Below are 15,418 nucleotides of genomic sequence, written 5' to 3'. Positions count from 1 at the left end.
TTTGGTTCTGGCTGCAGGTCTTGGTCCTGGGTCCTGTCTAAACTCCTGCGGTCAGGTCTGTTCTGTCATGTTGTCGGCCACCCCGAGCCCTTCCTGGAAGAAACCTGGACTTCTGCGGAATAAGAATCACTTGAGCAAAAGTCCTTCACACTATTTGACGGGTCCATATTTTTCCTTCATCCGAGTCTAGAATATGCTTTGCAGATGAGCAGGACTTATTCTAAGAGCGACAGCCAAGCTTTCCCTCCTCCCGTCCTTCATGAGCTCAGAGGGCCACATAGGACACTCCTGCAGGCAGGAAGGGTGTAAGTGTCGGGCAAGTTTGGGAAGTGAAATAAAGGGATGTGCCCCTTGACCAGAAGGGCTCCTTTCGGCGCGGCAAGGGTTAAGTCAGACGGCTCCGGCCACAGCCTAGGGAGGCCGGACCTCGGGCAGCCGCTGGTGTCCCGAGCGTTCAGCTCTGGGCCCTCTCCAAGCCGGCTGCATTCCAGAAGCAGCTCCGCTCGCAGGTTCCGCTGCGACTTTGGAAAACTCTGAGTCAGGCCCCCTTAGTCCAAGTCTGTGACAGGGGCGGATGAAGAGAATGAATGGCCCGCCCCCCTCCGGGCGGTAAAGCCGCACCGGCGTCGCAGGCGCTGGCCGGGTTGGCCCCGTCGGGAACCGGTCTGCCACTGCCGTGCTCCTCGTACCCCTCGGCCCTGTGCAGCGGTGGACTTGATGGACCTGCCGCCCATGCCCACCGACCGCCCCGGATCCCCACGCTGCGCTGTACCGCGCGCGTACCCTTGGCTCTCTCCCCGCGTCCCACAGTTAGGGGGAGGCCCCGGCGAGAGTTAGAGCCCGGGAGCCGCGGCAAAGCCGGGCAGGTGCGGGCAGCAGCAGGACGTGGGGACCCGGGCGGGGGTTGTGCCTGCGGCTGCAGCGCGGCGCACGTGCGCGCACGGAGTTACCTTTGGGCGCTCGCAGGTGTCCTCTCCAGTCCTTGCAGCAACACAGTCCCATGGCACCGCCGTTCCCCGGCCGCTCGCCTCCGCTCCCCGCCCCCGCCGACACCCCCGGGGCGGCGCGGCTGGCGCGCACTAGCCCGCTGGGCTCGTGGAGCACACCGGGACTCCGTTCCCTCCCTAGACCTCGCGAACGCGCAGATCACGCCGCGCGCCGCTTTTATGCTCGGCCGGGACGGCGCCCTCCCCACGACCCGTTACTCTCCTCCGGCGCCGAGCCCAGCGCACCCAGCGGCCGCCAGGGGGCGGGCGCTGAGTCAATCACTACACTCTTCCTAGTCCGCTTCAGAGCCCACCAAGGGCGGCGCGACCACCGAAGGCTGATCGCTGGGCGCAAGAGGATGATGAAGAGTCCTTGCGCGACAAGGATGGCTCCTCCCCCTCCAGCATCCTTTGAACAGTCACCTCAGCCTTCTGCTAGACGGAAAGGGGGTGTGGTCTAAAGCCACCTGGCTCTTTTTCTCAGCCCACCTGAACTGTGTCACAAGAAAAAACAAAAGTTTGTACTGGATAGATGGTTGATCCTACTGGGACTGTTTCTCCCTGTGAAAGATCACTTGGCTCGATGTAAAAGTTGCACACAAATACACAGACACACACACACACACACACACACACACAGAGAGAGAGAGAGAGAGAGAGAGAGAGAGAGAGAGAGAGAGAGAGAGAGAGAGAGAGAGAATATTTTTTTTCTCTATTACCCTGGGACCCAGCAACTCCATTCCCTAGTTTGTGCCCCACAAGAATTCTTGTCCACATGGCTAGGGAAACTATGTATAGGGGCCATTCATTGCAGCTCTGCTGGCAACTGCTTAACACTAGAGCCAGCAAAATGTTTCTCAGTAAAGGAATTTTCTAATGCATGGTGATAAAGTGGAGCATGATAGTTGGGGTGGATCTACTGAGAGGGACTTGATGGCCTCAGGTTCCCTTCTAGGCACTTGAGAGGTGGAAATCCAGGCTTGCTTCTCTTTGGGATGAGGGGAGGGAAAAAAAAAAAAAAAAGCAGACAATGTGGATGTTAAGAGGTTAGTTTTCTTATGGGGGCTTGTTTCCTACCAGGAAGGTGTATTCGTGTGCTGTGTAACATGCAAGTGAGACTAATCATATTCTCTCGTGCGTTTGCTTGGCACAGGTTCATCACGGTTGGTTTTTCTGCTTACTTTCGTGTGGTGCTGGGGATGGACTCAGAAGCCCAGCCCCCAAACCCCTGCCAGGAGTGTTCAGTTGTTGTTTCTTCTTGCAGACCCTAAGGAGCATCCGCCACTGCCTGGCTCTGATGCAGGGCTGTGGCCTCAGGCTAGACTGGGACCTCTCCTTTCACCTCCCAGCGCAGGGTTGTTCAGGGAGGGTTGTGTGGTACAGTGTGCTGGGAGACCAAAGCTGTCCAATGTGGGCAGAGGAACTACGCAGACAGGGAGGATTGCTGACTGGGGCAAGCCAGGAAAAGGTTTTCCCAAGTCTTCATTCAAAAGGGAGATTAACAAGAGCAGGCAGGTCTCTGCCCCCTCTCTTTGTCTCCCTAGAAAACCTGGATGGGGCTTTGGGAGAGTCTCGGGGTGTCCGCGGCAGATCCAGAAAGAATGGTTTCCCTCAGGACTTGGAAGCGAGCTGACAAAGAGAGCACCAGAGAAACGGCAGCCAGCCCTGACTTCTTGTTGCTGCCAAGTCACTTGTACGGTGTTAGCACCGGGCAAGATCACTTCGTCACAGACAGCTTAATGAGGCCCCAGGAATTCCAGGCTGGAGCTCCCAGCATTCAGGGAGAGCATCCGAGGGGGAGCAAGCCCCTGGGGGGAGTTGTTCAACAGCCAAGTCCTACATTTGGGAAGCAGGATTTAAAAGAAAACATCATAGTGGCCATTGGAGGTCGCTTGTTTATCTTTCTAAGAGGAAGTGGTAATCGTTCGAATGAGCCTATAACTGAGAGTCGGTGTCCCAGTTGAACCGTTCAAATATATTTTGGGACACTCAACTTTTCAAAGTGGTTTTAAATACTAGCTCCTAGGCAGTTGGGCAGACAAATAGAAAGTCATGAGCTTCTATCATTTCTGCCTTTGGTTTCAAACCCTTTAATTCCTGGGAATATATTGTGGTTTTTATAGTTTTCCTGTTGTATGATATCCTCAAGTGAAAAGGAAAATAGCATTCAGTAGATACTTCCTACCATGTGCCACGCAATTTGCAGATATTAATATTTGTTAACTATAAAACAACCCCATAAGCACCTGCTATAGTAATTCCATTTACAGAAGAAAAAAGAATTGAAATTTGGGATGGTGAAGAGACTTGCAGACTTGCTTATAGTCAGGGAGTTGAGAAAGAGGTGACTAGCCAAGCAGGTGGATGAATGGGCGTGTGAAAAGGTTGGTGGAGGAAGAGTAATGGATGGATTAGTGGGTTAATGGTCAGATAAGTGTGTGGATAGGTGGGGGTAGATTAATGGATAGGCAGATGGACATGTAGATAGGTGAATTAATGGATAGCTGATTGAATAGATGAGTGAGTGGATGGATGGATGATGGATGGATGGATAGATGGATGGATGGATGGATGGATGGATGGATGGATGAATGATGGATGGATGGATGGATGGATGGATGGAAAAATAATTGAATAGCAGGTTGGGTGGGTAGAGACTGACTATTGGCTAGAAGAATAAGTGGGTAGGTAAATGGATGGATTAATAGGTGGATGGATGGTTAAAGGGATGTGAATGGAAGTGAACAGATGAATGTATGTTGGTCAATAGTTAGTTAAAAAAGATGGACGGGGGGGATGGATGGGTGGATGGTATTTCCTAAATTTGGCCCAGGGTCTTAGGCTACAATGGAAAAATATCACATACTAAGCATGGAATTTGGTCTAAAATATAGTTTCCTAAACATAGCTTTGCACCCCAAATTACATGATCCTAAACTCTCTGGAAATGAGCCAGGATCAGGACCATTTAAGTTGGTAAGGCTCTAGGCTCAATCCTCTCTGGGCTGGGGGTGAGGAGGGCCCCCCCCCGTACACACCACAGGGCACAGGCACCCCAGCTAGGACTGTGGGGGCACACTGTGACTACTCTTCCCTCCTTCTCTTTTCTTCATGTACCAACAGTGGGCCAGTACAGCCAAACCCTGATAAATATGTCCATGAGCTGAGCTCCAGGAGTACCAGGATGGCACCTGTGGGCTAAGAGGTATAAGAGATCTTATTCTGCCAATAGCAGACAAAGACAGTGTGCTGGTTTGAATATGCTTGGCCCAGGGAATGGCACTATTAGGAGATGTGGCCTTGTTAGGGAGAGTGTATCACTGCGAGCATGGCCTCTAAGACCCTCGTCCTGGCTGCCTAGAAGTCAGTCTTCTGTTTGCCTACGGAACAAGATGTAGAACTCCCAGATCCTTCTGCATCATTCCTGTCTAGGTGCTGCCGTGTTCCCACCTTGATGATAATAGACTGAACCTGTAAGCCAGCCCCAATTAAATGTTGTCCTTTATAAGAGTTGCCTTGGTCACGGTGTCTCTTCATGGGAGAAACCCTAACTAAGACAGACATTCTCTATAGACAAAGAGAATGGCTCCTGGAGATACTGGAGTGGTCCTCAAGTGGGCAGAGGGTTCTTCCCGAAGAAGCTTTAGTCTGCCTTGGGGTGGGGAGCCATAGCAGGGTATCTAGGTCTGAGTGTAATGTGATCTGTGTCTCCCAGAGCTTAGCCTAGTGCTGGAGTTGAGCCAGGGGAGATCAGGGCAGGGAGAATGGGGAAAACAACAACGGTATAAAACAGGTAAGTGGTGCAGGGGCCCAGATACAGCAGACCAGAGGGCGTAGCATCAAAGAAGGACAATGTGCTGACTGGGTGGTCCCTGGGTCTCAAGCCTAACTCTTTGAATGTGGGCTGCCACAGCCTGCTTAAAGAAGAGCCCTCTGGTACCCAGTTCTGGGAAACCATTCCCCGTGAGCATTGTAACTGGGCTGAAACCATCACAGTGCAAGAAACCCAGCCTTGCTCTGGACAGGCCACACGGAGAACTGCGTCAGAACAACTCACATGCCTGAGGGTGAGGCTGTCTGGATGCGCATCCCCCCAGTGATACCAGAGAGAGCAGGAAGCGATATCCTGTCCAGTATGCTCACACTGCAGAGCAGTGAGGCAGCAGAAACACACCAAGCTTCACGGTGCTTTGAAAGAACGGTAGAGCATTTGGAAAATTGTTTCCTCTTAAATCAGGAAGCACTTGGCTGAGAAAAAATAATTCCCGTCTCCAAGATGATGGGAATTCTATCCAACATGTCCATCTACTGCTGGTGACTGTCCAGGGAGAAGGAGCTGTGAAGATTGTCTGGGGTGGGGTGGAGTGGGGTGGGGTGGAGTGGGGTGGGGAGGCCAGCTCTGGAGAGGAGTGGGGCAGACAGACCCTGAGAGCAGGCTCTGAGCTCTGCCAGAGGAGGACAGTTCTTGGCACATCTGTAGAGCCCACTCCTGGGTCTGCGATGTGGGGGCAGGGTGGTGGAGGAGCCGGGCCAGCTAGGCTCACCAGCCCCAACCAAGGGCTCTTCAATGGCAGTGGACAATGGTTATGGGAGGAATGTCTTGCAGCTCTGAATTCCCACAGAGAAAGACAAGGGGAACAACGGTTGCAGAGAAATTCCTGGGGTACATTTTTTTTTTTTTGCTGTTCCGGTGGCCTGAAGCCACTGAAGTTGGCCAGCCTGCCAAGGGAGAGATTTTACAAAGCCCATTGTCCTTTCCGTAAGTCTCACCCTCACCCACTTCTGCCCCCAGTTCCCATTTCTGCATTTCTCTCTTTCTTTCCCAACTCCTAGGACAAATACAGTTTGGGAAAAAGCAGACGGCTTCAGCCACAGCCACTGCCACAGCTGCTGCCGAGAGGGTGCTTGCTTGCAGCCACAGACAGGTTTAGCCTGAGCACTCAGTCTCTGTAGGTCTGGCTGCATTTCAGTGTACTAGACAGATGAGAGGTGGTCTGGACAGCAGTCACGTAGTGGCCTGTGTGCTTCAGTAACCAAAGTGACATGTAATGAGCACCTACTGTGTGCCAGTACTATTCTGAGATTTCTGCATATATGAGCCCATCAATCCCCACAAGAACCCTATTATAATCATGATTTATAAGTGGGTCACAAAGTGGTCAAACGACTGATTGTCCCTGCTCGGTTTAGTCCCCGTGATCCCCAGCTCAGGCTTCGTGGACGGAGACCACCCTAACAGCATGCGTCTGCATTTAGAGGGAAGACGATGCTTCTGCAGTCGACAGGACACGCGGAACTTTCCAGGCTACAGCAGCCCTGCCAGGACAGACACCTGAGATGAGACCCTTCATTGTGAAGGACCCCTGCCTAGTGTCAGAGGCACACTTATCAGGGTCCTAGTATTGCAAACTGGGATGCCTTCCTGCTGATGCTACAGGAGGTCTTGATAACCACGTGAGTCTCTGCCACGGGCAAGCCCTGGGGTTGGCACCTTATCTACCACAGATCACTGATGGGGAAACACTAGGCCAGTTTACAGCATGCCATCAACAGGGCAGGGCACTGAGCCCATTTTCAAGGTGGCTGGTATGCAGTGCTATAGCAAGTGCCCCACCCCCAGCCTGCCTGGTGTTACCCCCTAGGGACTCTTTCCTGCTCAGGTCACCATTCCTTATGAGTCACTGCGAGGAGGGAAAGCATAGTACTGCTCCGAGAAGGCACTTGGAATTCAGGTTCCTTTCGGGCGGGACCTCAGTGTCCCCTTCTGGAGACCTCTTTGTTCAGGGAGGCCCTCAGGAGATTTTAGAGACCAGTGCTGCTAGTGATGATTCTAGTTCAGGTGAGCACCGCTGTAAAGCTGTGGTTTTAAACCGCTTTGCCGAGACCTAAGTTGATGCCAAAGTTAAAATCCGGTTGTTTCTTTACCTGGAGAGTGCCTGGGACAGAAGACCCTGAGGGCTGTGGGTGCCGAAGGAGGCTGGCCCAATACCCTTTGCTTTCTTGACAGAACAGTGGAGATAGTAAAGGAGGGAGGAGGGAGGAGGGAGGAGAAGGGAGGAGGAGGGCAGGGCTGGGGAAAAAAACAACCTCCGTTCCTCCCCTGCTGTGCATTGTGCTCCCTACTGCCACCCAGTGGTGGAAGAACAAAAGACCAGGGCAAAGATCCAGCATATCTCTAAGCCAATTTGTAGGATACCAGCAGGCTGCCTGGCAGAAGCTGCCCTGGGCTGTGTGCTCAGAGCACAGAGGCACCACTGGGTCAATGCTCTATCCCCTGTGGGTTTTCTGTAGTGATTCTCAAGTGTGTGGCCTGCTTTCTGGGAATACCTTAACGTCAATCCTACTCATTGGCATCGGGAGTGGTGAACATGAGAAAAAGCCCTTCCCAAGACATGCTTGGTACTGGCAGTGAGGTGATAGGGATGTGGCGATGGGCTGATGGGAACCGCAGGACAACAGCTTCCCCCAGAGGGACAGGATTGCCAGAACTTTCAAAGCCTGACCTCTCTGCTAGGCTGAGGCCTGTCAGTGGTCGTCAGTGGTCCTCTCCCACACCATCCCCTGCCCTTCTCCCCAGGTAATCTGCATTGAGTAGGTTTGCTCAGGCTTTACTTTAAAAAAAAAAAAAAAGATTTATTTATTTTATTTATATGAGTACACTGTAGGTGCCTTCAGACACACCAGAAGAGGCTATGGGATCCCATTACAGATGGTTGTGAGCCACCATGTGGTTGCTGGGATTTGAACTCAGGACCTCTGGAAAGGCAGTCAGTGCTCCTAACTGCTGACCCATCAGGTTTTACTGTCCATAGCCTGGCCATCCCATGTCCTCCTCAAACCCCAACCCAGGAAGCATTCTTTATAGACTCCAGACTAGGGATTTGCAGGGAGGCATGAGATCAATTCTCCAGCACTTTAAATAAAAGTGATACGGGGTAGGGGGTGTTGGAGGGCACTGAACCTAAGCGACCCCTTGACAGTGACTGTCTGCGTCCTGGGATACCAGTAATGTTTATTTCATATTTCTGTATCTGTATCTATACCGTGAAAATCCTGTATTGGTGTGTCTCTTTGCTTCCAGAAACAAAACTCTTGTGTAAATCAGTCCCCAGACTCTCCACCCCACCCCCAGCTCTCCTAACTGATCATTCCTTTTTCTGCCTGTAAAAGAAATCCCCCAATCTTTGCTAAACCACTTAAAAATTTAAAAAAAAAAAAAAAAAAAGCAAACCCACCTATGGCCACAAAAGGCCCTCTATCCAGGAACCCGAGGACACTGGCTATTGACTGGCCTTGCATTTACATACCCAAGGGAGCCACTTAAGTGGCCCTTCACAGGACAAAGATCAGCTTCTCTGGGGTTAAGAGAAGAAAGCAACCTTCTGCCCTCCACATTCCGGCAGTGCACACCCTCACCGAAGGCTGCTTCTTGGGCACATCGAGGGGACTGCTCTTGGCTTCTCCCACATTCTTCCTGCTACAATTACTGTGGAGAGCTGGTCTGCACCAGACATGGGAACTCTCAGACCAGAGGCCCCCCGCTGGAGTCCTGAGTATTCACAGATGACTAGAGCAGCGGGACCCCACCTCCCTGTCTGCTGGCTGGCTGCAGGTCTGTCTTCCCTAACCCCACAAGCTCCAGGTTGGCCTTCATTGAAAGACCTGATTTTTCAGCATGTTCCATCCTTCCTCCTCAGGGGCAATGGGGGGCACTGTCATTGGAGTGTGTTGTCCGAAGGCTCATTTGCTGGAAGTGTATTCCCCAGATGTGAACGTTGTATGTGTCTGCAGGTAGAGCTTTGTGAGATTATTAGAATTAGATGGGGTTGAGAGGCTGGGACCTCAGGATGGGATTAGTGCCTTCAGGAACAGGAAGAAGTCTCAGTAAATCAGGTACTTGTTGTGCAAGGCTAGGACCTGAGTTCGATCCCCAGAACCCACCTATCAGCTAGGCACAGTTCTAATTCCAGCACTAAGGGGAGGTTGAGGCAAGAAGGTTTGAAGCTTACAGGTCAGCGAATCTATCAGAATTTATGAGCTTCAGGTACAGCGAGAGACCCTGTATCAAAAAAATAAAGAAGAGAACAAAGAACGAAGACATTCAATGTCAACCTCCACCCATGCATGTCACACATGCACACAAACATAAAATGGAAGAGCAACATAGGCTAGAGCCAGCGTACTCCCTCTGCCTCACCACGAGATGCCTTTACAGTGTAGGAGGCTGCGTGAGATGCTGTGGGAGGTCCTCAGCAGAGGCTGAGCACGGCGGTCACGCACGGTCATGTGTCAGTGTCAACTAGTGCTCTTGGTCATCAACCTGACCTCATCTGGAACTAACTAAAACCCTCACACAGGCGGCCTACCTGCGGGAGAATTTGCGTAATCTGAAGTAGGAAGATCCACTTCTAATCTCCATCTCTGAGGTAGGAAGACACATCTTTAATCCAGATCTCTTGAGCTAGAAACGTACACCTCTAACCTGGACCACACCTTCTGCTGGGAGCCTATGAAAGGACATGGAAAAGGAAGCTTCTATTCTTTGCCTGCTGGCCCTTGCCTTGCTAGCAAGTCCACTCCTTCACTGGCATTAGAGCCCTTCTGTGGGATTCCAGCATAAACTGAAGATGAACTCAGACATCTGGTGAACTGAGAGACTACTGGATTCTTGGACTTTCCCTTCACAGACATTGTTGCTGTAGCTGCACCACAGCCCGAAAGTCACACACACACACACACACACACACACACACACACACACACACACANTGGATTCTTGGACTTTCCCTTCACAGACATTGTTGCTGTAGCTGCACCACAGCCCGAAAGTCACACACACACACACACACACACACACACACACAGAGCCAGATAAAGAGAGAGAGAGAGAGAGAGAGAGAGAGAGAGAGAGAGAGAGAGAGAGATTCATTCTATAAAATCTTTTACTCCAGAGAACCCTAATTAAAGTCTTCCTAGACTCCAGAACCAAGAGCTAAATAAATACCGTTACCCACTGTACGACACTCAGTTATAGCAACCTCCTGAAGGGACTCTAGCCAGCTCGAGCGTGGTGAGCATGGCTCTGGCAGGCCTTGCCCTTTTCCCCGATCCCCTCTGCCTTGCTAAAAACCGTTAGATTACATTCCTAAAGCTAGCCACCAAGGTCTATTCCCTTATTTGGACACTTCCTCCTCCTGAGGCTGATTACCAAGGTCCAGCTATCAAAGTACTGAAGTCCAGCAATCAGAAGGCTCCTTTGGCTCACCTAATTAACATGCCCAACTAAAATTAAACACCTCATCCTAACACAGGGTTTCCCCCTTTTCCTTTATAAACTGCCATTTTCCTATGTGTCAAGTCTGTCTCCTGTCTATCCAGTATCTATCCACACTTGGGACAAAAATACCCCTTCTCCCTCTCCCTTTCTTCCCTCTCCCTTGTTACCTTCCTCTTCTCCCTCTTCCTCTGTCTTCTGTCTTTGTCTCTTACTCCCTGCTCCTTGTCCCTCTGGGGCACATACATCTCCTTTGTGCTGAGAACTTGGTCTTGGGGGTCCTAAGCCCCTACTTTTCCTTTAACCTCCAAAGCAGACTAAGGGAGGCTCTCACATCCACCGAGCACCTGCTTTGTGCTAGGCACCGCTCCATCCACATCTCTTAACAAGGAGGCTCAGGGCAATGAGTGGTGTGCACAGCTAAGTAGCAGCAGGTACCCCCGTGAGCCTCTTAGATGCCTACATCTCTACTCCTTCCCCTAAGCCACGGAATCTCAGGACGGATCCAAGAAGCTGCAGGTGGAGTGATTATTGTAGTATGGCATGAAGCACCGGGCAGAGAGGAGCCCAGGAAAACTGAGGCCCCACTATGGGAGAACAGTGGGAAGAGGGGCTGTGTCTTCTTAGTTTCAGTTCCTGAATGTGTGCTGAGGGCTCCAAGGTCAGAACGACTGGTGTCTGAGGCAAAGTGCAGGGCAGGGGCCATTCTCAAGTCCGCTGTGGTACAGAGGGCTGCCATAATATGTACCCACACACTGTGTGGCTTAAAACAACGGACACTGCGAGAGATCTGAAGAGCAGAGAGCTGCAAGATGCCCGCAGGACCTGCGGCCTCTGAATCCCTGCAGAAGCATCCTTTGCTTCCCGCAATCTCTTGTGGCCTCCTCCCTTCCTTAGCATTTTTTGGTGTAGGCTGCTATCTCTGTCTCCACTACCAAAAGGTTTTCTGTCCCTGCGTCCCCACAAGGATTCCGGGCACTGGATTTAGGGCCTGTTCAGCTTGGATTCCGTTCAGCTAATTGTATATGTAAGCACCCTACTTGCAAATAAGGTCAGACCAAGGTGCCAGCAGGCATGAATTCTGGGGGACACTCTCTGCCTGGGACAGCAACCCCCTCCTCCCTCTGCCACTGTGCCCCCATGTCCATTTGTCTAAAGTCAGCAGGAACGGTGGATGTCAAGTTGATGAAAATCTCAGTCTGCTATCTTTCTAGAACACTCCAGAACGATGCTGCTCCCACTGAAAGTGTTCAGTTACTAGCATTTTTTTTTCTTCAAAGTTACAACTCCTCACCCTTGGACATAGACTGCAGGAGTTGCTTGGACCTGGTTGAAGAGCACGAGGCCAGAAAGGGGACTGTCCCTGCGGGGGTCTATGCTTCTACAGGTAAAACCCTTTGTTTCAAAACAGACATCTCATGAGCCATACAAAATATGTCTGCAGCCAAAATCAGACACAGGCAATGAGCCCTGACATGCAGCTCTAGAGCTATGCTCCATGTCTGGTCACCGTTGTCACCTCCTGTACCCTCTCTATTCCCCAGCCAATTGCTCCTTCACTGGGGCCGTTGAGGCCAATATCTTTTGAAGGCCCCGCCCCACGCCCTGAGTGTACTGACTGAGTTCCTGCCTAGCAGAGCTCGGATGGACTTGAGGCCGTTTTATTCTGAGCCCTGTTTCCCAAACTCCTGAGTCACACATAGCAGTGACAACCTACTGTCAGCAGATTCTGTCCCGGGGCCTAGGTGGAGCTCCGGGATCAGCATTTCCAACAAGTTCCCTGGTGATGGTAATGGAGCTGACCTCTGGCCCAGAGGAAGGGTCTAAAGAGCAGCCTGGTCCACGAGCGCCTGGGCTAAAGCTTCCTAGATAGAGCACCACAAACATGGACTTGGATCCCCTAGGTCACCTGGGTCGTCCTCTGCCGCCTTCCTCCCCACATCTTTAATTTCTTTAGGGCTTTATATATATATCTTCATTTTGAGCTGGTATGGGACACACCTCCCCCATATACCAACCTCCAAGTTTGGCACCCTGTCACTGCTGAGGGCTTTGTCCACTGTCCTTGCTATCCCGAGATTGTAGTTTCCATCACCAGCCAGGGTTTCCGTTGGCCCCCCTGCTAAGAGTGGTACCCTGGAGGGGGGGGGTCTCACCCGGATTGGAGCCTCACTTTGTATTAGTCGTGGAACTTTGAAACAGTGACCGCTCTGTGCCTCGGTTTCCACATGGACAGAGCACAAGAGTGCTCCCCATTCATGGCCGTGTCAGGATACACGGCACTGTCCTGCTCGTGAGGTGCTGCTATTCCTTTCAGTCAGATGTCACTTCTTTGAGTTGGGGAAACGTAAAACCTGTCCACTAGCTGTTCTGTAAATTACAATTAATTGCCAACCATAGGTCCCCCTCTGTGCGATCTAACATCCAAAGCTATTCCTCTCCTCCAGCTGTACCCTTGCCTGCACACCGTCCCAGCACAAGGCAGGACCACACTCCCACTCTCTTTCTATAGAAACACCCTGGCACTTTAAGAACCTCACACTGTTTGTGTCCTGCAGAGATGTGAATTAGGAGAATCACATCCTTTGTTGCTCTAGGGACACTTGAAGGGACAGCAGGTGAACTCTTATCCTGTCACTTAACAAACACACGCCCAGACCAGGTCTTCATGTAGGACCAGACACACAAAGGCAGGCACATTTGTGAACAGCCACTGTGGTGGATGGATGACTGCCTCACACAGGTGTCTACAAAGTCAGGAAGAGTCAACTAAACTGTAACATTATACAGTGTGCATATCTAGACAGCCAGGCTGTCCACGTAATAGCTCTGGTGGGACAATAAGGGCAACCCCCAACTATTTCATTTTTAACCATTGTACAATGTGTTTTTAGTAGACACAGAGACATTACACATTTCCGTGGTGTGCAGTGTGGCCTCCCATCACAATGTGTGGCGACAGATCACAGTAACTGCCGACCACTTCTTTCGGTTGAAGATATTCACAACCTCTCCACTAACTATTTTGTATTATTCACCTAACTGTTGTCACCGACAGTTACTCTCTTATGCTATCAAATGTCTGAAATTATTCCTCCTATCAAACTGCACCCTAGCCCTCCAAACCCTTTTTCCAGCCCTCCCCACCTTCTACCATCCAGAATTTTATCCCCCCTTTCTTTGAGATCATCTTTTTAGTTCCCACAAGTGAGGACACACTTTTTCACTTGACATGATGATCTCCGGTCCCACCCATGCTGCCACAATGACAGGATTTCATTCTTTGGCAGGAGGTGCTGATGTTTAACCAACCATCTGATAGAGACCATGACCTCTATGAGCAAGGCTGAAGGTGAAGGTTGTTTTCCATGGTACCCTTCCCAGTAAAAGGAGGTTTTAGCTGAAGGTCTCTGACGCAGTGCAGCAGGATTTGAGTGAGCGCTGAGACCCTTGGGGAACCATCTCTGCAGGTCACGTTGAGCAATGCTGCTCTCAGCAGAAGAACCACAAAGCTGAAATTACTGGTCCAAGCTTTCCCAGTTAGTGACCAGTTAGTGACCAGAGAGCTGTGACCTGAGTCAGGTCTGTCTAAGTCCAAAGTCCAGACTCCTCATCACATATATGTCCTTCTGTATCCCTCCTTCTCATTTCCAGAGTCTTGCGGAACACTAGCGTCTGCCAGGAGGCACCCGAACTCCTCCTCCTCTGGCTCAAGCTGCCCAGTTTGGCTTCTGTAAATCCAGAGCTGCCAGCATCTTAGTGCAGCTAGGGTCCTGCGCAGACTGGACTGCACCTGACGGCATTCATCATCAGCGGGGACCCACCCCTCCCCAAGGTTCTATTGGTAGTTACTTGCTGGGGGGCCACTGATCCTCACCCCCATTTCTGCCACCACCTACGCTCATGCAAGCAACCCTAAAAAAAACTCATCGGGTCCCACAGAACCCGAGGAGTAGGAGGGGGACCATTGGGAAGAAGAAGGGCTCCAGAGGGAGAAGAGGGGGCTGCTGAGAGAGGGCATGGGGAATGAAATCAATTAAAACCAACCATATCAATGTATGGCTATGTATGAAGGAAAGAAATACTGAAATTTGAGTGTCTGAATTGAAAAGTGCAAAAAGGGAAAAGTACTCTTTAAATTTAGAAAGAAAATTTAAAATATTTCAGTGGTGCCTAGAGGTTGAGAGGGGACATGCTAGTGTGTTCCAGGCTCTGGATTCAACCTCCCTATCTCCCAGTCCCTGGACCCCCTCCCCACCATTTTATTAATGTTGGGGTGGTAATACTTGGGATCTCATGGGCTGCATAAAGCACGTTACACTCTTTGCCTGGCATTATTCAGTTTCTTCTTTTGTGGATGGTGGTTCCTAGCAAGCAAGTCACCAGCCACAACCTGCTTATGGCTGTTGCTCCCAGGGACACTTCCCCAAAGGACACCCTCGGGAGTTTCCTACACCGGCTCCTGTGTGGCACTGCTGAGAGAGTTTGAGCCAAGAGAGTAGGAGGCCAGGCTAAGAAGCAGGAAACTGCAAGCAGATGCTCTAGAATTTGCTGATTTTTCCACACTTGCTGGTGGGCGTTTCTGGTTCCATTTTTAGAAAGGACCTAGCGTCTGGTCCTCTTCAGGCTTCTGGGATGGCACAGGGCTGAGCTGAGATGCAGGCTGGCTGGTACCAGGTGCGGAGATAGGACCGTATCAGCCTCCCTCCCTGCTCAGCCTGCCGCAGTGATCAGGGCTGCTCCTGGCATGTCAGACACCCAGTATCACTCTCCTTCTACGGAGTAATCCCGGGGCTGGCTCCCTCTCAAGGTCAGGTCTCAGAGATAGTGGATTCCAGACCTCCGGTGTACTCCAAACTGCTGGCTGGATCAGAACAGGCATCTGTGAACTCTACTAGGCTGGTGGGCAACTCTCAACAGCATTGAACCTTTCCAGAACAGGGCATGCACGTCCATGACCCCAGCACAGCTCCTGACCCCCGAGCAGCCCTCCTGCCTGGTCCTTCCTTACAGTTCCCAGTGTCTGGCTGATTCTGTGTGGTCCTATAGCTTTCTTGTCACCCCTTCCTCTGCAGGCATTAGCCAGAGCTAGCATCTGATTCCTGTCCCGGGGACTTCCTAGGAAGTATGCTGAGCAATGGAGGCTTGAGAGCCTGGT

At 51.3% G+C, this 15,418-nt stretch overlaps 1 protein-coding gene across 4 annotated transcripts in view; it reads right to left on the bottom strand.

The window, feature by feature from the left end:
- Window positions 1–15,418, bottom strand: part of Arhgap22 (Rho GTPase activating protein 22) — a 152,496-nt gene that overhangs the window by 50,907 nt on the left and 86,171 nt on the right. The window contains exon 1 of one of the 4 annotated variants that reach the window (XM_029541875.1): window positions 951–1,021. The exons of the other annotated variants lie outside the window; for them this stretch is intronic. Coding sequence (XP_029397735.1) covers window positions 951–1,002 — 52 coding nt within the window. The 5' untranslated portion in view covers window positions 1,003–1,021. Of the gene's footprint in view, window positions 1–950; window positions 1,022–15,418 lie in introns of those variants that run through there. 4 annotated transcript variants of the gene reach the window in all.

Source organism: Mus pahari, chromosome 8 (genome assembly GCF_900095145.1).
Source record: "Mus pahari chromosome 8, PAHARI_EIJ_v1.1, whole genome shotgun sequence".
In the NCBI taxonomy this organism is placed as follows: Eukaryota; Metazoa; Chordata; class Mammalia; order Rodentia; family Muridae; genus Mus; species Mus pahari.
The sequence above is the reverse complement of the archived record's forward strand: the minus strand, read 5'-3'. Positions and strand labels throughout refer to the sequence as shown.